This window comes from Achroia grisella, unplaced genomic scaffold (genome assembly GCF_030625045.1).
Source record: "Achroia grisella isolate CSIRO2021 unplaced genomic scaffold, CSIRO_AGI_Agris_v1 utg152, whole genome shotgun sequence".
Taxonomy (NCBI): domain Eukaryota; kingdom Metazoa; phylum Arthropoda; class Insecta; order Lepidoptera; family Pyralidae; genus Achroia; species Achroia grisella.
This window is the reverse complement of record NW_026712648.1, coordinates 1,992,552-2,020,003: the sequence shown is the minus strand read 5'-3', so window position 1 is coordinate 2,020,003 and position 27,452 is coordinate 1,992,552. Positions and strand designations below refer to the sequence as shown.

Genomic DNA, 27,452 nt, shown 5'->3' with positions numbered 1-27,452 from the left:
TTACGGATATTTCTGGCATAGAGCTACTACACCATGGAATGGTAGTAGGTATGGTGTCCCTAGCGTCTAGAGTCGAATTTGAGGCAAAAAGAGCGCACAACAAATCGGCCTTCTCTTTTGCACTGAGTGCCAAGTTATCATCCGGCTTCCGTAGTGGTGGTAAGGACGTATCTAGCTTGTTATTGCTCTTTTACTTTCTCGGTATCTATATATATATATATAAATAAAATTGGAGTGTATAAGTAAAATTGTTTGTAATATTGAAATAACCGTTTTTTACTGCATGCATATGAATATAAATAAGGAACATACACCAAAAAAACACTTTTCAAAATTTTTGTCTGTCTGTCTGTCGTTCTGTTTGTTCCGGCTAATCTCTGAACGGGGCATTTTTTGGCAGGTAGCTGTAATAGGGAGTAACTTAGGCTACTTTTATTTCAGAAAAATAAAGTTAAATTCCACGCGGACGAAGTCGCGGGTACAGCTAGTAATAAATAAAATTAATAGAATCCCAAGTTTTCTATAAATTACGACCAATGTAAAGAAGAGCCGACAGAAGAAAAATATTATCTACAGCTGCAACACAGATCTTATCCGATATTTATTGATCATAGAATATAATCCTCTAAGAGCTCTCAAACATTTATACAGAAATACGCGTGTGCGCTATCAAAATAATCCTTTGACAGGTAAAGGACAAACCCTCAATGATAACATTCAATGTTATTATATTACCACGTGTCGCGTGCCGTATGTTTCTGAACAAGATCTATAGAGATACCAATTTTAACCAACTTCGTTAGACAGGGAGTTCTTAATTGTACTGTACATATTTAATTTTAGTTGTTAGCTATTCAAAATTTTGAAATAATTCATTTTGCAATCTATATGGTTATAAAACTATATAACAATTTATTATATTTATCTACATATTAGTTACTCTGCCTATTTACTATATTCATTTTTTTAGTATTATACATTGTTCCATTATTTTATTTCAATAGTAGATATAGCAAACAATAGTGGGAAGGTTTTTTAGCACCGCCTCTATATACGCCTACCGGCGTTTACGCAGCGATGGCTTGGTTTGGCCACACCCACAAGTAGGTACCTGAATAAAGCAGATAGAATATACCATATGTTTGTTGTAAATTTTTAGCCTTACTTTATGTAATACTATTATTTTATATAAGGGTTATACAAAGAATATTGTATAATAACAGTATAAACATTACAATGCGAGACACGAGTCCCTGTAATTTCACTGCCTATAACCTCTCCAATAATAAGGACAAAGTTTTATCGCGATAGATTTAATGGTACTCCTAGAGACAGATCTAAAATAGGAAAAACCAAATATTGTTTTTATATAGGTGAGTAATGCTGTCCCTATTTCGCCCCCAGATTATATTTGAGATAATTTGATAGCTGCATCTTTGCGATACAATCAATCTACATGTCAAAGTTCATTAAGATACGTTCAGCCGTTAGATACATAGTGATACGACACTCTCATACTTACAACATCAATATTAATACATTTAACCATACGAACTATAGGTAGGTATATTATGACTTGTACTTATTGATTAAGATGATGTTTTCATCAACCAATGATTATGACTTCAACCGGTACCTAGTCTGTTTGTTGTGAATACAGCGCACTCGTTGAATGAAAATAAATAAATTATACATATATACTGTATCTAATTTATCTATCTCCATTATCCATTCCAACAATACAGTAGGTAGGAAGCCGCAGTACCTATCTGTCAATATAGCAACACTTTGTGAAACGAAAATCAACATCTGCATTTAATGCAGCTGCTTTTGTACGCAATAGAAATCAATTCTAAATGAGTATATGCATAGAGACTATTTTGCGAGAATATAAGTGTTGGTCAATAATAATATTGGTTGTGATTGTTACGTCGCGCGCCTGTCATTTGCGAAACCCTTCCGCGTGGACAGGGATTAGTCCTGCGGGATTTAGTAACATGGTAGGATCAGCAAAAAATCAGTCTCACTCCTATTTTACTCCGAGTAATTTGTGATATCCGTACATATTATTGTGATATCCGTTGAAAATTTATAGGGGAACGTGTATATTACCATGGGAGCTGTTAGTTTGTTTGCCATTCTAATTAAATAAAAAATCTCTAAACTACAATATAAAAAGAAACAATTTATCGTAATTTTGTTGCTGTGGCAAAGAGTAGTTTATAACTATCATCTGACTAGTGGGAAGGAACTTAATACAATACAATACAAATACATATGCATACAGAGGACGCCCTATACGAACATACTGATAAGTACCTACTGGTAAAAAAAAATACATTACCTATACCCGGCGAACTTGTATGAATAGACTAATGAATCAAGAATCGGCCAACCAAGAACGAGAAGCTGCAATATCAGCCAATATCATGCGGCGACGTCAATGATGCAGGAACAGCAATATAGCAGTTGAAGCTTTTTTCTTCTCAACTTAGAATGGCAAACAAGCTGACGGCTCTCCTGATGGAAAGGGGTAACCGTCGCCTATATACATGAGCGTACCTGCCATGTTCATATCAGCACATTGTTTCCCTCATGCGTTGCCATTCCTGAAAACTCGGGTGTTATTCCCCTGTACCTTGTAAATTCACTACCATATATATACACAGGTAGTCTATATAGATAGATATACATATACACAGATAGTATACCCTGAGAAAGGTCATAGACTACTTTATAGTGCGAAAAAAGTATTGTAACGGATTAAAAGCGGAGATGAAAGGTTGTATAAAAGTATCGTCATTGTTTAAGTGAAACAAAGAAACTTTTTTAGGTTATAATCTAAATATATTTCCTTTATTTGGTCAATTTCATTATACCACGCTGACGAAGTCGCGGACACACCTAATATACATATAAGGATGGAACCTTTAAATCAAAACAAAGCCTTAAAACACAACTATTATATATAAATAAAATAATTATTTGCTAAGTATAATATTTAGAACAAGTGAATATGGCAATAATGTATCCGACTCTTATAATAAATTATATTGTATCTATTAATAAATAAACTGAATTAATATGTAAGAAGAATTAATTAGTAAATTTATGTTATAGTAATTTCATCTTCCTGTCCTTATCCCAATTATTTGTTACTCATATTACTTAAGGTTTTGGCTTTTAGTTGTACAATCGGCCAGCATCCTGACATCAACCCTCTAGGAATAATATAATAAAAAAATATGGTCATTATTAGCACTTTGATAATTAAGATAAATCACGTTATTTAAAAAAATCCAATAAGTAGTCTCAGTTAAGTAGAAACATATCACATTATTAATTAAAATATTACAAGGATCAAAATGGTTCATACTAAATCCACACCGATTGAGCTACACGGTTATTTGCGTCTGCGTGTATTACTGTATGTGTGCGTAAATCCATGCGATTAAACCTAAAGTTGAGCGGCATCATTTTGTAATAGGCTAATCTTAAGGAGGAAAAGAACGATTTATTTGCCTAATTCATTATTCACATCAAATTAAGCTATCTTTGCATTACGATTGTACACACCACATTCCTTGCAAATAAACATTTCTTTTCATTTCATACATACCTAATAATTAATAAAAATATCAATATATATATATATATATATATATATATATATATATATATGAAGCCTACATCTACAGGCAAGTCGATTTCTATGTAACTATGAAAATTAATTAATCTACTACTATTTACCTGGCGTTGTCATTTTTGCAAACCGTACAGCGTCAGTTGCCTCTACTTAAACAAGGAAAGGGTGGAATGAGTCAGCTTTCCAATAACTGACCATCGCAACTGCACTATTGCACATCCGTAAATCCATCGACCATTCACACTTCTAAGTATTGTTACACATTCTCACATTTTTGCATGACTTAAGATTTTTCTTTAAGATTGCCACCAATTGCTTTCTTCTTTCATCCTTTTCAAAATAAAATTTGATTTAATAATATATCTTTTTTTTAAAAAGATATGAGAACACACAAATATATACAAATAAATAATTTTAGTGTTTTTTGTAACTTAAAATTTACAGATTTTCACTAAATGCATATCAAAGATTATACATACCTACTCGCATTAAAAAAAATTTTTAGCTTCTCCGTCTGTCTATGTCAATTCTCCGTCTGTCTATTTGTTCTTAAAATCTCTAAAATGGCTGGAACGATAGACCGATTTTAATCTTCATCTGGCAGTTCTAACTTTGTCACAATATTTAAGTGCGGCTATAAAACCAATTAAAATGAATATTTTACTTAGGTATATGATATACCTAGTATTAATTGTAAGTGTTGTTTAGCTAACTTAACGCTGATATGATACTAAATTGTATCAACGCTCTTGCGGTATAAACATTAGGTAAAACTTGTTTCATGATTAATTCGCGTTCATCACTAGTCTCTTGCATTATAGAGACTCTTGTCCCTTATCCGTATAAAAAAACTTACATATAGTAGCTTATATTTAGTAGCCCATATTATGAATACTATATACATTAACATGCATATGATATAGTAATATTCATTTTCTTTGTGGTCACCGCTCTGACGACGGTAATCTGGCACACACATATGCTATATTATGGTAAAATCAAGAAGCAGCTCATCCTGATTTAGGTTTAATTATAAACCACAGAACGTCACACAATTATTTCTAATTTGCACACACTTGCATCTTCAAAAAACCTTTCAATCATTTCGCAGCAGGGTGGTGCCAGTCAAACATTCTGTTCCCGTTATCTATCTCAAAGCAAACGCCTCTAGTTATATAAATTTAATCACAAACCCTTCACAATCGTTACAATTGACACAATCCTCTATAGCAGGAACGCCTAAGCACGCAAAAACGAATAGCTGTATTCTTTCAGCCCTTTCGTGCTTAATTCGTCACAGTATTTTTTTGTCTTGCAACATTGGACTCAGTTTATACTGCGATAGAGTTTATTGTTACTTAATTTGGGTTAAAATAGTAGTAAATACAGATCTACAAGCTGCAAACTTTGGTGGTATCTTGGGACAAATCGGTAATGTGACAGACAATGTTGTATCAGCACCTGCAATATTTGACACACACAATGGTAATAACGGTATTTTAATTTATCCATATTCTACTTCCCTATTAAAGATATTAAAAATATAAGATGCTGTGACTCCTCCAGGCTTACTCTGGAGCTCACAACTTTATGAATATTATATATTTTAATTTAATATACTTACTTAGTACAGCATAAGTCACTTTGCAACAAATAGTAAAATAATTTTTTAAATAACTAGTTCTTAACATAAGAACCTAAGAACTTTGTACTAAGTAAGTATATACTTAGTACAAAGTTCAAATTTTAAATAAAGTTTATTTATATATAGGTACAGAAATAAAAAACTATCCTCATTTATTAGAGGTCGAACATGTTTACTCTCTATTTATAGCAGTCATATAATTAGTAATAATCATCTTTATTTGTCTCAAATATACTCATATCAAAGAGATATAAAAGCTCTTGTAGTCAATAAAGCTCCTCTCTTAATTTTGTTGAACTTAGGTTAAATATCATGTAAGTTCTGATCTACTAGCTGTCTGAAAAAAGCTGCTCTTTGAAAGTAACGTACAAAGACGATGTCATCTATTTGCAATCAAACAGTTTGACTATGAGTACCTCCTAAGTAAGTGAAAATAAAAAAAAAAAAAACTACCTAAATACTTTTTACGTAAATATATATGTATCTACCGGATAACACAACAATCTAACATACGAATTTAAATGTTTGTATGGGTCGAGTATAGCTCCCGCGATCATTTTAAGTAAAGCGGTGTATTAAACCGCTAGATACGGATGCCGTTAAAATAGGATGATATTTTGTACATACATAAATAATATACAACTTTCAAACACCCAATGACATTGCACAGACCACATACAATAGTCAAGCAAGCGAAAACATGGATTCATCGTACCAATAACAAACAACATTGTACAATAAAAGAGCATCCCATGCCGCTACCTACGATCATGCAGTCCTTTCAACCCAATGCTTTTACAAGGCGGGGTTATAAATATTTTTGTATATGCGTACCTACCTACACATAGACTTGTAGTTTTTTTTTAATGGGTGATAATGAAATGGTAATCCCGCCTGCGCTACGCTATCGCTACACTAGCGGGTCACCAGTATGGGATGATAGGTGAGAATGAAGCAGGTCAGTTAGCCCACCGTGACGAATCTAACAATAAATCAATCACGATGGTTTCCAGGGGAAACCACGAGGAGGTCGACCTGACAGGGAATATTGCTAGCAATGGGGCTACTAGTCCCCATTACTCATCATCCCTTCTCCCACTCATAGACACGTAGTAGGTACGTCTATAATGGGTATAGTCACGAGCACTTATATAATTGTAAATTATTGACATTCTAGACAATCCCTAAAATTATATCCCTACTTGACATTACAACACTAGTGTTTGAATGCTAACGCAGGTCCTAAGTACTGTTCTCCTGAAGAAGAGTTGTGAAGCCCTTCTATAGAGACGAGTATCCGCCGTCGAAACTGCAGAAGAATAATCACGCACACCCGTGTCAACGGCAATAAACGGTAGAGATACACCTTGAAATATCGGAACTGGAACCTCTGGAGCGGGCGGGTCTCCATGACAGACTTGTCCAAGTAAAAACACGGAGTCATATTAGAATACTTTGAAACATTTGCTTTGAATCATGCTACTCATGCCTAAAGTTCTCTTAAAAAACACTATCTTGATAAATTACAAACGAAAAGGAAACCAACATTGCAATGCCTATGTTAGTTGCGTGGGTTGCACCCCTTTCTTAGTTGTTAGAGGGTTGGCTATCTAATTAAGTCAGCGAAGGGGTTGCTCCCCTATAGTGCAATATTATTATGTAGGGTAGGTACTCCTCATATCGTATATGTAGTGCCTACTTTATGTAAAATCGATCCATTTGCAAATAGAAAAAAGATATATGTCCTCTTTTTTAAAAAAAATATTGAAGGACAAACAAAATTCATATTTAAAATTTTGTATGAATACAAACTTTTTTTACTTTTGTCAGTCTTGCTATTTGGTAGCAACAGTATTTGGACTGACAAAAATAAATAAATATATATACCTAATAGCTACTTAAGTAACAAAATAAATCAGTCATAGTTATCAGAGCAGACCAGTCCCTACAAGCTCTCGTTCAAGAATACAACGGATGAGCCAGCTATTGCTCAGCTCATCCATATTTTAGGTAGCCGAATGTAAGTAGTAGTACCTAGTATCTAAAAGTATACCGTCTACCTACTTCATTAAAATTTACCAGTAAAGCTTAAGAAGTGGCTTGTATATAACCATTACACAAATTGATAAAAAAAATTATGAAAATTTTTTTTATAGAAAATTAAATTTGAAATTACCTTACGTTCTTCTGCATGGAACCGGTGTAATGCGCATTGGCATGGGGAAACAAAAACAGTTTTTTACGGAATATCAAAAAAGCACTGGGGAAATATATAATATAATGTTAAATAACAGTAAATACTTACAGTATTTTGGTCTAGGAGTAATTCTCCAGAAATTTTCTATTACGCATTATGCATGCACAATTATTGAATGTAGAAAAGCAGAGAATATGCTAAGATGAATATGCTTGTTTATGTAATATTTTAATAATAATAACAAAGAAAAGCGTATATATACCTTTTTTAAAGAATTATCGCCTTATTTTAACTTATAAAGCATGATTCTGTTATCGAACCGACAGTGACATGAAATTTTCCGATCATTTCATATCATACAATTTTCCCTCGTCACAAATATTTCAATGTGATTAGAGGTTGTTATTATTTTTGTTACGCATATTCGTCCGGTTATGTTATCATTAAAATGATTGTTGGATATGTTCATAAGTCCTTGCGCGGCATTAAAGTTCCATCTCTACTCGCCCCCTATAGTTCGGTTAGCTTTCTAGGTTAGCTGCGCCCAAAAAAATTACAATAGTTCGAAAAATAAAAAAAAAACAATAAAATCTGTTTATTCCAGGTAACTCAAGACTCGAGTTACCTGAATTTCAACTCGAGTTTACTCGAGTCATGTTTATTAAGAGTTAGCACATCTCTAGTCAAGCAAAACGTTACTCAATATAATACCTTCATCAAATTAAAATAAATGTTTTGATGTTTCATGATGCTTTAGCTCAATATTTCAAATCTAGCCCCTTTTTTGCTTAGTTGTATATTCTTTGGTTTGACGTGACGTCCAGTTGTCAACACTGCCTTTCTGACAGAATACTATGTGACTGATGGTCTGATATTTCATTTAAAATTTCATAAATAAATTAATTTTATTTTCAATTTATTTAACCCTTTCCCTATACATAAATGGATCTCAAAATATGTAGATTATGTTGTGAAAATAAAGGAAATTCCTACATACATGACAAAATTAATGATAAAATTATTTTAAGTGCCAAAATAATGTATTGTTGTGCCAATATAAACATTGTTGAAGGTGACGGACTTCCAGAATTCATCTGCAACAATTGTGAATCAGAACTGTCCACTGCTTATAATTTTATAAAAAAATGTGAAGCCACCGATAAAATATTACGTTCAGAGGAATTTAACCAACCCTCTCCAAATATGAACGATCATGATGATAGCCAAGGAAAAGTTAGCGTGAAGATTGAAGAAAACCCTGGTAGTGATGAAGATCTAGCTTATGATGATATTGAAGATAAGTTTGATATTACTTGCGAAATTCTTAATCCAGATATCCAATTAAATAATAGTATAAAATGCAAAAAACCAATAAAAAAGAAAGTATATAAAAAGAGAGTAAAAATGAAATCATCAACTTTAAAAAAATGTTCTATTTGCAATCGAAAGTGTGCTAATTCGTCTACATTGGTCATACATATGAGATCACATTCTGATGAAAAACCATACTCTTGTCTGTCTTGTGATAAAAAATATAAAGATTCTGGAACCCTTAAAAGACATGTAGAAAGAAACCATTTAGAAAATAGAGAACGAAATTTTATATGTGAAAACTGTGGTAAAAGTTTTTATTCAAAAAGTGATGTTAAAATACATATGAGAACTCATACAGGTGAAACACCTTATGCATGCTCAGAGTGTCCTATGAAATTTACACAGATAAGTGCAATGCTGCGGCATGTGAAGAGGCATACTGGTGAGAAGCCCTACACATGTATCACATGCAGTAAAGCATTCTGTACCAAAGAGGAATTAAAGAACCACCATATGGTTCACACAAGCAAAAAACAGTTTTCATGTTCCATCTGTAATATCATGTTTAAATATAGAAATAATTTAAAAAAACATTTGAGGCTACACTCTAAATCAGATCATTATATTTGCAGTTACTGTGGGCGTAATTTTAATTTAAAAGGCAATTTAAAGATTCATATCAACCGGCAACATTCTGAGAAGTCTGGTTATTGTACTATATGCTCTATGAATGTATCAGACTTAGAAGTCCATACAAGAAAACACACAGGAGAAAAACCATTAAAGTGTGAGTTTTGTAGTAGTAGTTTTGGGGAATTGAGAGCTTTAGCTCTCCATATGAGCTTTCGTCATAAAAAAACAGATAAACATAAATGTCTAGTAGAGGGTTGCATGATGGCATTTCCATCTCGGCCCATGCTAAATTTTCACACAGCTAAGCTTCATAGCACGGAGATACCATTTCCTTGTGATCAATGTTCCAGAGGATTTTATAGAAAGAGTGATCTTGCAAGACATAAAATAGGCACACATAAGGAAAGGCTTCTAATTTAGACAATGCGGCACTATTCAAAATTTACCAAAAAAGTTTGGAATTTGTATTGTGATATATATTCACTTATTTGACATAAAATATGTCCATAGAATTGCTAAATGTCATTTAGTGAAGAGTGTTTTAATTATCAACATTCAGTATGCTTTGTTTAGTGCAAAAGACCTATCAAAACTCATGTGTCTAACAAAGTTCCAGTCACATCTAGTATATTATGAATGTACTTGCTCCAAACCATTATTGTATCTAATCTCAATTTGAATATCATAGAGGGTTGTAATTATCTAGCTGAAAAATATTTTGAATTATAACTATTTCATTTTTTTTTAGTTATTATTTATCTTGATTGTATGTTATATTATAAATATCTAGCTGATATATGATACTTAGATTTTTTAGATAAAAGATAGTTTAAGTTTAATGTCAAATACAATCTTATCTTTTTATCAAATCTGTAGTCTGCAGTAGTCTGCAATCTCTGTCTGAGCCATGAAATACTAATAAACAGACACTTTTGATTTGCAATATTACTATGTAGTATTCTGCAAACTGATACAAATGTTAATAAATGTTGATACAGAATAATAATTCCTAGTCATCAACTTGAATCAATTTGTGGTTATAGCATTTACCATAACCACAAGGGATATGTTGAATGGTCATATTTTAGAGTTATCCAATGTTAGGTGACCAATAAATTACATAATTGCTGGTGACACCATAGGAATGTTAAGTCTGAGAAAATAATAAAATGGTTTTTGACCCAAGTTATTAACCATTAGTTGTCAACCATTGTCTCAGCTCTTAGGATTTAGTTCAATTGTCAGTAATTTAATATTTTCATTATACTTATGACCAAAACTAGTCATCTGATTTCAACTTGTGATATAATTTAAGGAAACATTTTATAAATTAAGGAAATAAAATAAATATCCACATTACACTTTACTTTTATTTTAGTGCTGATAAATATTGTAATAAAAAATAAACCATATCACAGTCCAGACATATAAAACAGAAGTGTTAATAAAATAGGTACATGAACAATAAGTTCTATGCATGAGCTATTTAAAATATTTAGTTACAAAATAATATTACTCCAGAGATTATTTTTAAAAGTACAATTTAGAACTACAATTATGAATTATATAAATTCATTAAAATTTATAAATAAATTAAAATAAAATGTGGACTGTGTCATATAATTTATATTAACCAATTAATAATAAATGAAACAATTTACTACATACCAATTATTACTTTCATTGCACTAAAAGTCTGTCATAAACACAACTTCCAAAGTTTGTACAAAGCTATAATCTTATTATATAATATTTTAAATACATTGTAACCCAGTCAATTATTTACAAAACTTGATAACATTTATCATAAACATTTATAGAATAAATTAAAAAAAATTGCACATCTTACAATCAGATTTTTGATCCAGTCAAAATGGTCGATACAGATAATTATAAACTAAATAAATAAACTGCACACAAATATTATAAACAATTCTTCAGTCAACAAGTTACATCTAATTTATACCATAACATTAATATTTGTTTAAGAACAGACAATAATGTGCAAGTGTAACAAGTCAACAATAATTACAATGAATACACGAACAACAAATATACTTATTGTTTACAATTAGTTTGATATTAAAACAAATAGGTATCTACAGATTTGTTTAGGCCGTACTATCTGTTTTCGTAACAAATGCCTACGCTACAGCGTGGACGTGCGAATTAAATCACAACCAAGTCCATCTCCTAACTCCAAAATAATTATACCTATATATTTTACTGTAGCTTCACTATTTTTATGTCATAAAAGTAATAACTACTAACCATAATTAAATAACTTACTACAAAAGCTGGAATTAAAAAATTGCAAAATTAGCACCAGATAAATTTAGGATAAACTTTAATTCGTATTTATATTACAACAATTGGACGAACCAAATTAAGTCGATGTCATCGATTATAATAATATAAGAAACTAATATTTTACAGTTTATTATTTACATAATATTTAATTTGTGGACCATGAACTATCTTATATTAGAAAAATGCAAATATCGAAATCTACAAAAAGCATCATGGACTTTCATAGACAGATCAGAAATGTACCTAATAATCTGGAACGTCATTATTTGTATTTTCGTTAAATTAAGGCATCATTTCTCCAGCTCTTCATTAGTTAAATATAAATATTGATTCTCTATATATTCAATGTTATATTAATTTGTTTACTCCTTACCTAAGACGTGATAAATTTTCTATGGTGCATAATGGCTAATATATTTCAACAAAAAATGCGGAACGATAAATAACATAAATTAGGGTTTCATCCGCAGAAAACCCAGTCAAGTAAACATAAATACAATTTGTATTATAAATATATCTCTTCTATGCAGCTGATAAATCGAAGTACATGTGTATATATAATGTACTGTACAAAATAAGTAAATATGTGTATTTTACACAAATCAAATTGTAATAGGAGATGTACATCTTATTATTGGTTGCCTATGGATGGTGTTTCTGTAGATCTTATAAAATCCTTTTCGTGAACATGAGGACATCTATTAAATCAGATGATTAGACCAAAATTCTTATGTTTACGTGAATTCTGCAGTAACGATTTTGGCACAAAGTCATGTACCACACAAACTCTATCTATACATAGTCTATGGTCCCGCCGAAATCGTTAACCGCAAAACGTTACGGTACCAACTACACCATAGTCACAATTCGAGACAACTATCGTATTGGAGAACATGTGAGTGGACATTCAGTTTATCGCCTGCTCAGTCATCTGCAGACAGAGTGCATCCAGGCTGGAGTAGTCATCATTGGGGAAAGGAAGCGCGGGTGTGGTGGCAGCAGATGGAGCCACCAGGCGAGGTGCGGCCGCGGGCGGGAAGGGCGGATAGGAATTAGACTTGCCTCGTGGCAGCGGCGGTCCGCCCTTAGGCTGCGACTGCGGTGCCCACACGCGACGGTGTAAAGGTTTTTGGTATCCATTTTGCGGTCCGAGACGCCATCTGTAACACGTTATTACTTTTTTAATACAGTCATACAGTCATGAAAGTCAAGGCAGACATCTGATCATATATATAATAAAGTACCCTAAATTATTATGTATCTTATACCTGGGCTTAGGACACCGCCTGTTGAGTGGCATATCACTGACATGGTGGAAGAACTGCCTTGGTGGTAACCTATGCCGCAACCTTTTTAACTCCTCCAATAGCTCCGGCTTATTAAATGCCTCGTGATGAAGTGCCTAAAATACAGATGTAAAAATATAAATTATAAAGTGTGAAGCCAGTATGCTCTAATTCTAGTAATTATCAATGTGACAAAGTTACAAAAATATCCCAAGAAATTCCATCATTTTTGAAAATGTCAACAGTTTATGGCCGCCTCGTTAATTTATGCACTAATACTATTAGCCCTATACTATACCCGAATTTTCTACAATTTTACTACCCATATTGAATAACAAAAGCGCAATTCTCAAAATCAAGTATACCAGAAAAATAGAGTGAATAAAATAATACATAGCACTTGACATTACTTTTTAAAATGATTACAAATGTGGTAAAGCATCCTACCAGTAACAATAATACAACAATCTGTGAACTATAACTATTGTTCACGGTATATAAAAAATATGTTTTCTACAAACCTTTTCAACCAGCCAGCAATGTAACGACAGAGGATCAATAGGTAAATCGTGTTCGCTTTCTTCATGAGGCACCTGCAAGGGGACACGCGAATTCATCCCACAACCATTGCATAAAGTATTGGAAGCTGAAAAATAACATGACTTTTAAAATGTAAATTCTAAATTATACCACACTACAAACAGTTTGTAGCTTAATACGTGTTTCAAACAGTGAAATATTTTAAATGGGTCTATGTTTAATGACACATAGGAAGATCATTTGTTTGTTTTATAACAAAAAAGCCAGATAGTCTTTGTTTCAGTGAAATATATGTCAATAAATAAATCCATTATGATATAACAAACCTATATTTATTATATATACTTTATTAATTATGTGTTAATGCATGTTACATGATCACCCACATATATTTAAGTGTAACTGATATAAATAAATAATTATTATAAATAAGTAGTTAATTTTAATTGTATCACAACACAACACTACTTAAGAATCGCAAAAAGCTGGAAACAGGTATGTATTTTAATTTGTAGTCTGGTAATGAAATGTACTTCCGCAAAGTAGCAACGAATTCGATAAAATATTTAATAATTACTTAACAATAAAATTAATAGTAGTCGATAATAGACAGTAGCAATAGTCAATCAATGGGTCTTTCGAACAGACAATTTGAATTCGCGAGCAGAAGCTATATGTATAATGTAATAATTACTAGTTTTTAAAGTTTAGGGTATAAAATTAACTTACCTATATTTAAAGCCCGCACAATTGCGACGGGCAATTCGGAAGCAGGCGGTATAGGACTCAATAATACACCACGCAGACGTTCCAAAGCTCTTGCAGCTGCAGATGCAGACATCACAGGTGTCGTTAAATCTGCTTCTACACTTTCGATAATGGCTACCCGTTCATTCAATTTCTTTATAGACAACAATAATTTATGACGAGCCCCTTTTGTTACACCTGTTGAAAAATTACTACACATTTACTGCAAGATTAGTATAAACCAATAATGACGACCCCCCGTAATCTAGTGATTTGGCAAACTTGCGATAGACGCGGGTTCGATTCCTCGCACGATAAAAAAATAAAAGACGAAAATTGTTCGTTGTTTGTATGGATCTGGGTGTATTCTATGTATATTATAAATGTATTGACAAAAAAATTAATCTAGATATTCACATCAGTGATTTAGTATTCATAACTCTGCTTGACTTGGGAGTAGATGAATTGATGCATGTGAATTTTCTTGAGATATTAATATACTAGATATTATTGCTACATCAATATTTACTAACTGCTTACACAACATAACTAGTGTTAAGTAGAAATTGTTTAGTAGCATGATTTACAATATACCCACCAAGTTTCTCAAGGTATTTGTCATCCATAGCCATCATTTGGTCATAAGTAATATTTGTAAAAAGCCATACATATTTATGAAGTCGCAAACTCTTTAACCATTGTGTCACTGTAGACATTCCAGGGTGTTCAGTAAAATTGTTTGACCTTAAATCATCCAACCGTGTCTCACTTCCTGTTGTGCCATACATAACGCTAATGGGTCTAATCTGGCTTAGGCTGTGTTCACTGGATAAAGAGAAACTACGTGGTTTCTGTACAAATGGCTCATCACTCAAATTTTCAGCAGATGATGACATATGTATAAAATTACTTGAAGGCGGCGTTAAACTGTTGGATCTCTGTGATTTCGGTTGTGACACAGCTGCATCAAAACTTAATTTTTCACCTTCTAAGCTAATATCTACATCTCTGCCATTTTTTGAAAAAGATTCCAAGAGCAAATCTGGACAACACATGTCTAATGTGTCTACTCCCCTGAATTCCACATTTTTTCCAATTGTCCGCCTGAAAGTATTGTTTGTGCTCCAAATGTTAACATCAGGTAGCAAGCCAGGGCCTATCCTCTGCTGCCAGACTGTTTCTGTAGTTCTGTTGCCAGACATGTGATTTTCTAAATGTCGCAACCATTGTGTCAGAGTTCTGAAATATACAAAACATAAAAATATAATTAAAAAATAGTATTCATTAACTGATTACAAAATTATGTTTCATAATTGTAATATAATTTGGTGGATTAGAAAAATATGTAACATGGTTCTATTCCATAAAAAAAAGTTGATTGATATATAAAATGATTAGTGAGTCATTTCTAAAAAAGTATAGGACTTGTAACAAACTATGGTGATGTCAGACTATTTAGTGTAGTTAAAATCCCTTCAGTAACAAATACAAACATGACAAAATAAATCAGAATATAAATTATAAGTAATTATTCACTTTTGATCACTATGTGTTAGAGCAGGATGCAGAAGTAAATAAGATAACAACTGTCGACAAAGATCAGATGTAGCTGATGCGCGTCGTGGTGAATCAACACATCGCTGCACAAATGTCTGTGCTGCTGTCACATAAAGATCCTTGGCACGCTCATTATCTGTTCTCAGTAGAGGTAGTAGAGTCAACAATCTACGAAGTTGTTCCCCTCCTATAAACAAATAGAAACCATCAGTGTGTGTTTTTTATGAAATATTAAGGTCATTTTAGTTGATACAAGAGGCAGTTAATAAGCTATACTTTTTAATTTTGTGTTAATGCCATTTAAAGAATCACCCACACAGAATTTCTGAGGATCCCATTAAAATCTATAATTCATTCATTTTTTATAGTGCCACAACATAATCTAATAACCGCAAAAAGCTGGCTATGTTGCCAGTTTTTTAGTAATATCAAATTTGTCTCTAATTTAAAAAACAGATATAGTAATTGTTCCGTATTCCGAACCTCCTTAGTCTAAGCAGGTTGTATCACCGGCTTGCTTACTGGAGCAAAGGGCGCTCGGTAATACTGGCCACATATAAAACATGTGGCCACTTAAATTTCAAAAAAAGAATAAAAAAACAATTGATAATAAGAACTGGAACAAAAAGGACGCTCAGTATTTTTATCTATATAAAACAAGATAATTAAGGAATTATTTAACACAATATAATTGTTTTTGATGAAAATATACACTCTAGAGTGCGTGGCCACTAAACAGTACTACACATCGGGACGTTCCTGAGCAAAGGTGAGTAAGTTTGGTGTTACATTGCTTACTTTGGGGTGTTCGGAGTGTGGAAGACGTTCTTCCAGGTCGAAATCGTATTTTTACTTGCTCCTCCATTAATTATTTTCTTTTCAATAAATACAGTCCACTCTCTCTTTTATATATTAATTTATAAGGATTCGTAATTCAACAGTAATATACCATACATATAGTAATAAGGCCATCAAACTCCATTACTAACATTCCCAAATTATTAATTACTTATTCATAATATTACACTAATATTTTCACTAAGTGTTAATAATTACTCGCAATAACTTAATTTGGTAAATCTCCTATTTAAAACAATAGCCTACCAAAGTGTACTTACTGCCCATATCACCCCCATACGGTATAGGTAGCTTTACTTATTAATTATCATTAAATCATATAATATACAGTAAGTAATATGTACTAATAATACAGAAAAATTCTACCCTCATTTTGTTCTATCAAATAGAATATCAGTAATCTAATGATACTTTATTAATAAGAAAATAATATTTGTATTTTAAAAAAATACTTAAGTTTAAATATCAATGTACGTACATTGAAAAAAAAATATATTTTAGAACCTACATTGAATAAATGAGATAAATATTTACTTACCCTCATTGTCATCATCATCTATTCTAGTATTGAAAAGACTAGCAAGCGCTGTCTCGTCATTAGCTTCGTGTTCCAAGATCTCATCGTCTAAATGGTTTTGTAAGGCTGCTTCCACCGCCCTCTGCACCAGCTTCAGACCCGGCCAGGGGACGCGTCGCGCGAGCGCGCATGCTACCATTGTCCGTTCGCAAGCACCCCATTGCTCGAAGAGTCCAGTTACGCCTGATAACTGATCATAAAAAGTGCCGTTCATTGCGGCAACAGCATAGCAAACCGATACTCAGGATTTGTTTGTGTTCTACACGTCAAAGGTCCCTGACAGCTGATCGTTGTAGTTATATGTATTCTAGGAAACCACCTCCAACGGTGACGGTTACGCAGCTAATATAAACTAAACACCGCGTTGCACAAATATCAATTTTGTTACAAAATTACAGGTAGAACAGAAAAATATTTCGGGTTGCGACAATTATTTTTAGTTTTTCAATGAAAAAAAAAAATTAAGTACAGCACAGACGGTAATCTTTATACAGATATTACATGCACTTTTTTAATATACTATTTTCACGACTTTGATTGCATATCACTTTCAGCCCAACAGTATTATCAAACGAATACCATAAACAATTAACACTTTCCTGCTGTGTTGCCAGATTAAAAAATACGTAACGTGTAACAAAATCTAAATAGGATCTGAGATAAAATTTTAAAAAGTCATGTCTATTTTTTATTATTATAACAATAACTGAAAACATAAAATTAATATAAATTTTGAAGCTCAAATTCAGGAAAACAATTCCCAATGTGTGTGTAGCTGTTATTAGTCAATAATGTTGTATAATTTAGCGTTTAGTACACTGCTTTACTTCCAATGGTCACGGGTCCGATTTCGCATAATAAAATCATGTGTAATCATTTATGTCTGTTTGTGTTAGTCTGTTTTTTCTACCCTATGCAGTAGCTAACTAAATAAGTATAAGAGATTAGATTTTGCGCTATGTGTATTGTCGAGTTTTATTATTATATTATTATAATTTCCAAAGCTTTATATTCTTAGGTAGGTAGGTAAGTAAAAATACTAGCAATTTCAAAACTCTTTATTTGTTTTAACTCTATTCAAAAGTTATTTTCTTGTTTATATAAAAAATCACAAATAACACCTAACTTGTTCATAGTGAAAAAATGAAAGTGATAAAATTTCTCGCCTTTTATATCGAGTATTAACTGTTTTACAATATCTCGACCGATTATTTCTTGTGACGGATTATTTTTAATATATCCTAATATATTTTCGGAAACCTTAATATCACACTTATTTATAAACCCGGAAAAAGCTGTGTAAGTCTCAAAATAAAATATACCGGGTATAATTGGTACCTTAATACCTATTTTTGCACATCTGTGCACAAAAGTATTGTAAATATTTGCTTCAAAAAATGCTTGAGTCAAAATGAAATCTGCGCCGACTCTTACTTTCTCTTTCAGAGTCATTAGTTTGTCGTCATTACAATTAGGTAGTCCGGCAATACCTATACAGAAGTATGATCCCGTGTGTTCTCTTACACATTTTATCAATTCTGAGCTGTCTTTAAAATCCGACGTCTCCGGATTGTAATATTCTGTAAATAAATAATAGATAGATAATAATGTAGTACGTCACGTCGTCATACAACCTATGCCTCCTGAAAATCATCGTGATGAATTTCTGGTGACAGGTGAAATCCTCATGAGCGGTTACCTGTCAGGTTACCTTCATGTTTATTCTTCATTGGAACCCGGTTGAAGCATATTTATCAGTGGTACATGTTAGGTAGTATTTATTCATTTAAGTTACGGTCCTAAGAGAGATATACCCTCATGTCTTATTTAATAATGACGTTTTTATCTAATATACTAATAAGGTCGGAAATGTGCACATGACATCCTTGGCGTTTCAGATGTCATTGGACTACGATAACCATTTACCATCAGATAGGACGTGTGCATGAATGCCCTTTAATGGCTCTTTACACAATAGAGTGCATGTTGGTGATAATGACTTTTAAATTTCTTATGATTCTAATCTTTTTACTTCATTGTTCTATGTTTTCACACCTTAGGCCCTAGGATTAACTCGACAACCTATTTGTAATTTATGTTTCTAAATATTATCTGATATATAAACGTTGCCATTGTCGAATAACAGATGAGCCTATAGCTCTCTCAGCATGTATCCACTACTACTACTACACACTACTAACATGATGTAACTATATTTTTTTGTAACGGTATATAATTATCCATTACACAGATCCAATTATAAGATAATCACAACATACCGTTATACCTACGTAACGTAAATAATATTGTCGTAAACTTGTTATAATCAATGTTTTAATTCTATACAATAGACAGAAATAGAAATCATTTTTATTCAAATAAACTTAAATGATTATAAGAACTTTTGAATTGTCAGCCAATACTTTTTGATTCTATATATGCATTGCTAGTGATGGGGTCATGAGTCCACATTACTAACAATCCCCTTTCCCCCTAACGGTTTACGTTGGCGGGGTACTAGTGGAGGATGATAACATGAGATCAGGGATTTATGACGATGTTTTTCAGGTGTAACTGCGTGCATGGAGGTCAACTTGTCTTACGGCCTTGGTGCCTTGCTATAGTACATATTATTTATTAAATCATCTGGAAAGCAGACTTATCACAAAAAGAACGAGTAAGAAACTATTTACATACCTCCCAAAATAATTAACAAATTCCTAACATTTATCTTTTGGAGTAGTAAGAGTACCCGAAGTAAAAACTCCTTTTTCAACAAATCACACGACAAATGTAACAAAACATCCTTCTCTTTGCTTCGCAAAAATTTCGCGATCCTTAAGGGACCTATATCCAAATGTTCGTTTTGATGAATTTTTGCATGCCACGTGACAGAGAAGAAAGAAGGCTCAACATTTAAATTATTTATCTCCTCTTCAGGAATATCAGGAGTAACTTCGAATGAATATGAAAATATCCTGCTTCTGTTTAAAATATCTGTAATTTTTGCCATTCCTGTAAAATAGACAAGTATAAATTCATATGATTGGATAGGTATAATTATTTTTTACATTTTTTAATAAGAACATAAATTCTTACCTCAGTAGGGTCAGGTAAGAAAAGATAGTAAACTAGTTGCCAAAGGCCTATTTTTCTCAGGAGTTGTCCAGATTTTGTAGTGTCCTGAAACTTCCTGAATGGTTTTATATGATTATTTTAATTACATGAATTCATTTCACATACTTTTACCTACTACATACAACAATTATTTTAACTATTACAACTCTATTACTGCGTCCTGTTTTTAAACTGAATTCTAGGTAATCCGACTCCAAATCCTGGTTTTTTAAATTTGGGGTTGGCTATAGGGTATAGTAAACATAGTAGATAGAAATCTATAAATAATATCTACCTATGTTACACAATCGCTGTTTTCGTCTGTCTGTTTCTCTTTTTACTTCTCAACCTGAATTTTGACAGGGGTCTATATAAATTTATATATAAATTTCTAATCATAAGAGAATTTCTTAATTCAATAAACTCAAACTTTCATTCAAATTCGTTTTTCAGGTTATAAAATCAACCAGGCCGATGGTTATTGAGATAAGAATACGTAATAAAATAAATATTCAATATCAATAACTAAATATTAAGATAATACATAAGATATATAATATAACATCATATTTTATTTTAAACCGTCTACACGTCACAAAATACATGAAAATGGCTCATAAAAAATTACTTACGAAATCACAACGCGTACACCTTCAACCAAAATATCTATGGTACTAAACACTTAATACCTATTATTACCCTTAACAATAATTTCTAGCGACGTCGCGTTATCAGTTCTATTCCGTTTCTCATCTTATCTCTCTATCTTTTTTTAACTCCTCTTTCCCGTCCCTAAAATTAATATATCTATGTGAATGTATTAAGCCGATGCGACGTTGTACCTTGTTCAAAACTTCTTGCTTCTATATTTGGTTGATAAGTTAATTCTGTATTGTTCTAAGAAGCATATTGTGTTATAACAAACTAGGTATTTTATAATATCGATAACAGATTTTTGATAGTACCCAAGTTATTTATGGCAGTACGTACATATACCTATATGTACAGGGATCACAAGAAACGAGTTTGTTTTGTTCTTTTTAATTCGATTTTGATTTTGGGGATTTCAGGTGTGGTAAGAAATAAAAGCAATTGTTTTTAAATACAATATATATGTATTTAATGTATTTATATATGACTGTTCTATACATTGACTAACAATCAGCCATTATACATATCACAACCAAAACTACTGTTAAAAGAAAATAACAAAAACTATAAGTAGTATCACTACTTGTACCGTAAAGCTAATTTGAAGCTGTGAAATACAGAATACATACGTAATATCTATTGCTCATCACTACGTTATTGATTTGATCCGTTTTATATAAAATTGACTAGATACATAGTTAATTGCAGATATTACTGCTATTATCCTGATCTAATCCAGACAAGGGCGATTTAAACATTGACGATTTTCTTAGAAATGTAAAAGCCTCCAAACACCTATTCTACGATTTTCTATGTATTATATTATAGTAATACAATCTACTTTACATAATAATATATACTTACGTATGTAAGTTATTGTTACAGTTTTGATAAAGCTTTAGCGATCGGCACGTGACCGTTCGTAGACTTAATTAGTACCTACCTACAGTTGTTATCTACTTGTTTACATTGCTTATCAATCACAAAACTTAAAACATGACTGTGTTTCAACATGTGTAATTACTTCAGTAATAAACCAATAGTATCAAGACAAATGAGTATCTAATAGATCCAAATAGAATAGATAAATAAACTAAGTACCTATACGCGAATCTTATACTTAAGACTACACGTCGTCATGTCGTGTCTCCATGAGAGATTTTCTCCAAGCGAAAAAAACGTAGACAAACAATAATTCTATTACGATATACTGTCAGAAACAGCACACATATCTTCATATGACAATCCCAACATTCAGTTGTATTTGTCATAAGAAGAAATATATATATGTTTATTAAGTCCTTTTTTCCTGGCATGAGATATCCTCTCATATGATATATACCATTAATAAATAAAAGAAATTTAGAACTGTAAATTTCTTATAGGATTAGTATCTAGGTATATTTAAACAAAATTCATTGTTAAAGTAAGGTTTTACACACATATACCTATTTTGTAAGAATTTAGTACCCATTAACATATACCATAATCATCGAATGCAATATCCAAACTGATTAGCCCTTAGTTTTGTATATTATTATACAAGCGGAACTCTTCAAGGATATACTAATAAGCGACTCGTCGCTAACGATATATATAAAATAACCAAAACGATCGAATGAAACAATATTATCGCAAGCATGCACAAGTTATAAAAAAGTAGGTTATTGGTTAAAATCGAATATATATGAAACGAGTTCCAAAATAATCTCACTAAAAGTAGTAGGTACACATTTAAGAAATAATACCGCAATATGTGTAATACATACACTCTGATATGTCTAATTAATTGTTACTTACATTAACTTTCTTTTTAAATAAATTAATACCATGCTCCACGCAAGGCGCACCGATTCATCCATGAAAGAATTTATCCGTTATATTGCTTTCTATTTGTAATGGTACCTTCCCAAAGGATTTTTATAAAACTGCAATAACAACAAGCACGCAATCCACCTAATATGTACCCACGGATTATTTATACTGAAGTGTGACTAAGTGCATATGAAAGTACTTGCATGAAAAGATTTATTAAAAAAATTGTTATATGTCTGTCTGTTTCTTCTCGGTAATCTTTAAAAATTCTGGACCGATTTTACGGGACTTTCACTAGCTGAAATTTAATGTCATAAGTAGAATATTAAATTTTTGGAAGTTTTATAAATTTTAATAAAAAAATAATAAAGATCAGGGTATCAGATAGTACAAAATATATTACAACTCCTCTGATACTACATATGTGTTTCCATTTATAAATAATATGTGCAAGTACTTTCGCTCCTATAAACAGCTTGTGTCATAAGTTGCTTGGTAGCATAAATAGACGAGTCAAAGGCGATCATTTAGACTTTTGGGTACAATGTCTGTTTCCTGGCATGTGGATTCGAGGACAAGTGCCTCAGGGACACGTAGTGGTGACTTTGTTAATGTCTTCACAGCGAACTTCAGAATTGACACTGAATTCAGTCTTCTTTCAATGATAATTAGAGGTAGTTTATTTACAGGGAACATTCCTAACCTACTTTTCAATAATACATTGACTTCTCAATTAAACAATAAACGTGTATAATAAAACTGGAACTTCATTGTTATTGTATTACCTTATAGGTACAACAATGTAAATCTCTCATATCTAGACTATACACATGTCTTCGAAGGTATTGTGTAGCGCAGCCTTATTCTACTTACCTAATATAAATACCTACTAAATGGAACAAGAATTTGGAAAAATATCACTGCAAGAACAATCAAGGAGTGCATATAAAAAGTACCTACTTATTAATTCGAAATAAACAGATTATTCAGTTTTCATTTTCCCATAAACTATAAAATATGCCTAGATCTAGAATTGTCGCAGTCATTCTGTTGCAGCCTGTAAAGGATATAATGAAATCTAATCATTCAGTGACATATTAGATAAACACTTTTACATATACCGAGTAACCTACTCAGATATGGTTAGGGAAATAATAAGTAATATTTGTTTAAAATTTTTCTAAAGTTGTTCTTCAGTGACAGTTGGAACAGCTTATAACTATGTTGATATTGTCGCATCATTTACCTACTACTAAATACGCAAGTACATATTACCTACTTATAAATCTAAATGCAAATGCGCCTATTTAACTTACTGTATTGACTTATTGTAGTGCAATAATAATGATTAAGTTTATAGCCAAGATTATGGACTCTCTCATATAAATTTTAGACTAATCAATAATAATGGTATATTAGGTTGGTGCTAAACTACCTATATATAAGATGTTTAAGTTATATTAAGCGATAATGGACACATTATTATAGCCACATAATATTAGAGATACTTTTTAAATTATAGTACTTTAAAGAATAATACATTACTTTAACTTCGAAAATTATTTAAAATAATGGTAATAAAATATCTTTAAATCGGCATTTTGCCCATTTTGTTTAGAGTTATTGCTGAATACCTTCAGTTATTGACCCTACCTTTCATTTTTGTTCAGGATATTGATTTATACATTTTATTACCATACAATTATACCACGGAATTTATTATATTGATTTATCGTTAATTTAATCACATTATTTATTCGTTAGTATCTTTCTAACAGTAAAATTTTTATCGCAATATTTTGGTAAAACCAATTGATGTAATATCTTATACAACGTGTATAAAGTGTTACCTTAAAATCAATGGCGATATCGGAGCAGAAGGGATCGCACATCAGATTGCTTCTTGGATCACTTAATGTGGGCAAAACGTAATCTTTTTAAACGATTTTAGAGTTGTGTGTAGACTGTCTGTGCTTTTATATAAAAATCGTTTAATTTATTTTTAATATAGGTACCAAAATTTGTTGTGATAATATCTGAATTTTAAACAAATGTTACATATATGTATATATATAGCTGTGCTAGAGATCGACAGCGAGTTGGTACGCACAGAACACTGTTGAAACTGAACACTGTGAAATAACAGATCAAAACAATATAACGAGCCTTTAATTTATTTTTCAATCTCGAATTATCAATGTAATCAAAAACTTCTTTATGGATATATTTAGTAGAGTATATTGTAAGTAGCTAAGTGGTACATAAAATGATACACAGTTCAGTCGGATTATGTAAAAAGATCACAGCTTTAGATTTGTTATTTTATAGTACATACCTGCTCCAGTCCAGACTGTACGCTCGAAACCCAATTATAGTAATACTATTATATGTATATTATGAGTACTTAGTATTCTCTTATCAGTAGCACAGATAACATAATATTACAGTATTTTTTATACGACAACTAAACAAGTTTCTCCAAGGAGCAGAAAAAGTAATTCCTTTTGTATAGTTTATTTGATATTTAAACATTTAATTTAATGTTTAGTATTAAAGAAAGTGTACACGACAGGCAAAAATAAAATTATACATATATACCTACATAGTACATTCTAGATGAAACCATATAATTTATTTTCATCGTAATTTACAATTTAAATTTAAACATTTTTATATTACAAACAATTATTAATAGCATTTTATTTTAGGTTGGGGTATCTTTACGATAGTACGAAATGATCTTTATGAGTTACATATTAAGTCGGTTATATCAGAAGTCTCCATGGGGAAATTTGTTCAGTATTTCAGTAAACCTTTCCCACACTATCTCATCTTGTTACATCCGTTCTGATACATGGTATAATTACATGTAATATAAATAGAATTACGCAAAACACCAATTAAAAAAACTTTGTTTTATGATTGTACATTATTATGTAGATAGCTTATTGTACATTTATAAATTCCAAAGAATCAATGTAAATTGACCGGGAGAAGAAGCAGCCCATATTTCAGTCACAAATACCATCTGTAAATTAAATTAGTTTAAACATAATCATTGATCAAATGAACTAACTGAATACAAACTTTTCAGAATCAATGCAATCCATTAATCCCGTACCTTATATGTGACAGTTGCTCGTAATATTGCAATTATCAGTTCAGAATAATAAAAACCATTCTTTAAATCGACTCCATCTGCTCAGTTAACTCCAGTATGGGACTTTCACTTAGTGGTAACATCCCTGCGGTGGGGGGCAAGCTGTGGCCTTGCCAGTTTTGCTGTAATAACGGATTATATTTAATTAATAATTAAATTAGGTTTTACGCTACGTAATTTCTTTGCCAATACATCTTAAACTTGTTAAGTAAATTCGAACTTTTGATATTCTTGATACAATATTTAAGCTTATTTACCTACTTAGTAAACGTGTGGTACAGATTACTTAAATATTAAATGTGCATGACAATTATTGTTTATGTACGAGATTTAAATTCTTAAACAGGGACAACAAAATCTATAAAAAGAAATATAATTGGAAGTATCCATTTGTAATAACAAATTAACAGCTCTTCGCTAAAATATAAATGTAAGTATATACGGCATTTACATAAAAAATAATTTAAATAACTTTTGTCTCTCTGTCAGTCTGTCTGTTTCACAGATAAGTTAATATTATACATATTCTGTTGGTTCTTGCTAATCTCTAAAACGGCTGGACAGATTTTTACGGGCTCTCTCAGATAAAACGACTAACTTAGACTACCTTTACTTATATTTTATTTATTAAAAAAATGTCTCACGAACGAAGTAGTTAAACAGGTAGTTTTTCAAAAAAACAAATCACTAACTAGACGGTAGGAAAAAAAAAATAATTTGAAACACTTCATCTTCTTGGAACTAATGAGTTAAATTTTATATATATATATAATTAAACACATTACTAGTAATGTACCATGTAAGATAGACCTTCTCGTAGCTCCCCAAGAAACCATCATGATAAGTTCCTGGTGAATTAGTCACAATGGGCTAACTGACCTGACCTCATGCTCATCTTACATGCTGCACCAGCGTAAACTGTTAGCGCATGCGAGTGCACTATTCCATTATCATTAATTAAGAAAAGTGATTACGTGCTAAAACTATTTTTTCTAATTCAAAACTACAAGCTGAATGGAATTGTTTAATTTATGCCGTAATAGCTAGGCATCTAATAGATAGGTGTGGGTGTTCTTATCCTATCTAGCGCTTAATATATTTGACATTATTATAGGTACTTACAACATTATCTCGACATCGAAACGATTTATGTTGTTAGACAACAGGATTCGAACCTGTGCCTGACCAGAACATCCACTTACATTCTTATTGTGTGTGACAATGTTTTTATCTATCCTTTAAAGTAATTTTGAGAAAAGGAATCTGCGGTATAGCTCTGATAATAATTATATTATGATTGAAGTTTGATTTTGTAGGTATATAAAAAATTTGTATACCTGTAAATTCACATTTATACTTGGAATATTAAATTCGGCACATTATCTTTGTGGTCTGTAGG

At 31.7% G+C, this 27,452-nt stretch overlaps 3 protein-coding genes across 3 annotated transcripts; 1 reads left to right on the top strand and 2 right to left on the bottom strand.

Moving 5' to 3' along the window:
- The first annotated feature begins 8,339 nt into the window (after positions 1 to 8,339).
- Positions 8,340 to 10,784, top strand: LOC131840943 (gastrula zinc finger protein XlCGF57.1-like). The gene has a single exon (XM_059189158.1). It carries the CDS (start codon positions 8,431 to 8,433, stop codon positions 9,853 to 9,855), a length of 1,425 nt encoding a protein of 474 aa, XP_059045141.1. The 5' UTR covers positions 8,340 to 8,430; the 3' UTR covers positions 9,856 to 10,784.
- Positions 10,785 to 10,920: 136 nt separating this feature from the next.
- LOC131840941 (protein Smaug) lies at positions 10,921 to 17,803 on the bottom strand. Its single transcript, XM_059189157.1, has 7 exons — positions 17,272 to 17,803; positions 15,855 to 16,062; positions 14,917 to 15,557; positions 14,301 to 14,516; positions 13,553 to 13,677; positions 13,014 to 13,147; positions 10,921 to 12,905 (listed from the first exon to the last, which is right to left on the bottom strand). The coding sequence occupies exons 1-7, from the start codon at positions 17,522 to 17,524 to the stop codon at positions 12,653 to 12,655; spliced, it is 1,830 nt and encodes a 609-aa protein (XP_059045140.1). The 5' UTR covers positions 17,525 to 17,803; the 3' UTR covers positions 10,921 to 12,652.
- Positions 17,804 to 18,408: 605 nt separating this feature from the next.
- On the bottom strand, positions 18,409 to 20,323 carry LOC131840970 (5,10-methylenetetrahydrofolate reductase-like; the record flags this gene model as incomplete). Its single annotated transcript, XM_059189189.1, has 2 exons — positions 20,008 to 20,323; positions 18,409 to 18,890 (listed from the first exon to the last, which is right to left on the bottom strand). Coding segments are annotated over exons 1-2 (798 nt in total), but the record flags the coding sequence as incomplete, so codon positions are not given.
- Between the last annotated feature and the right edge of the window lie 7,129 nt (positions 20,324 to 27,452).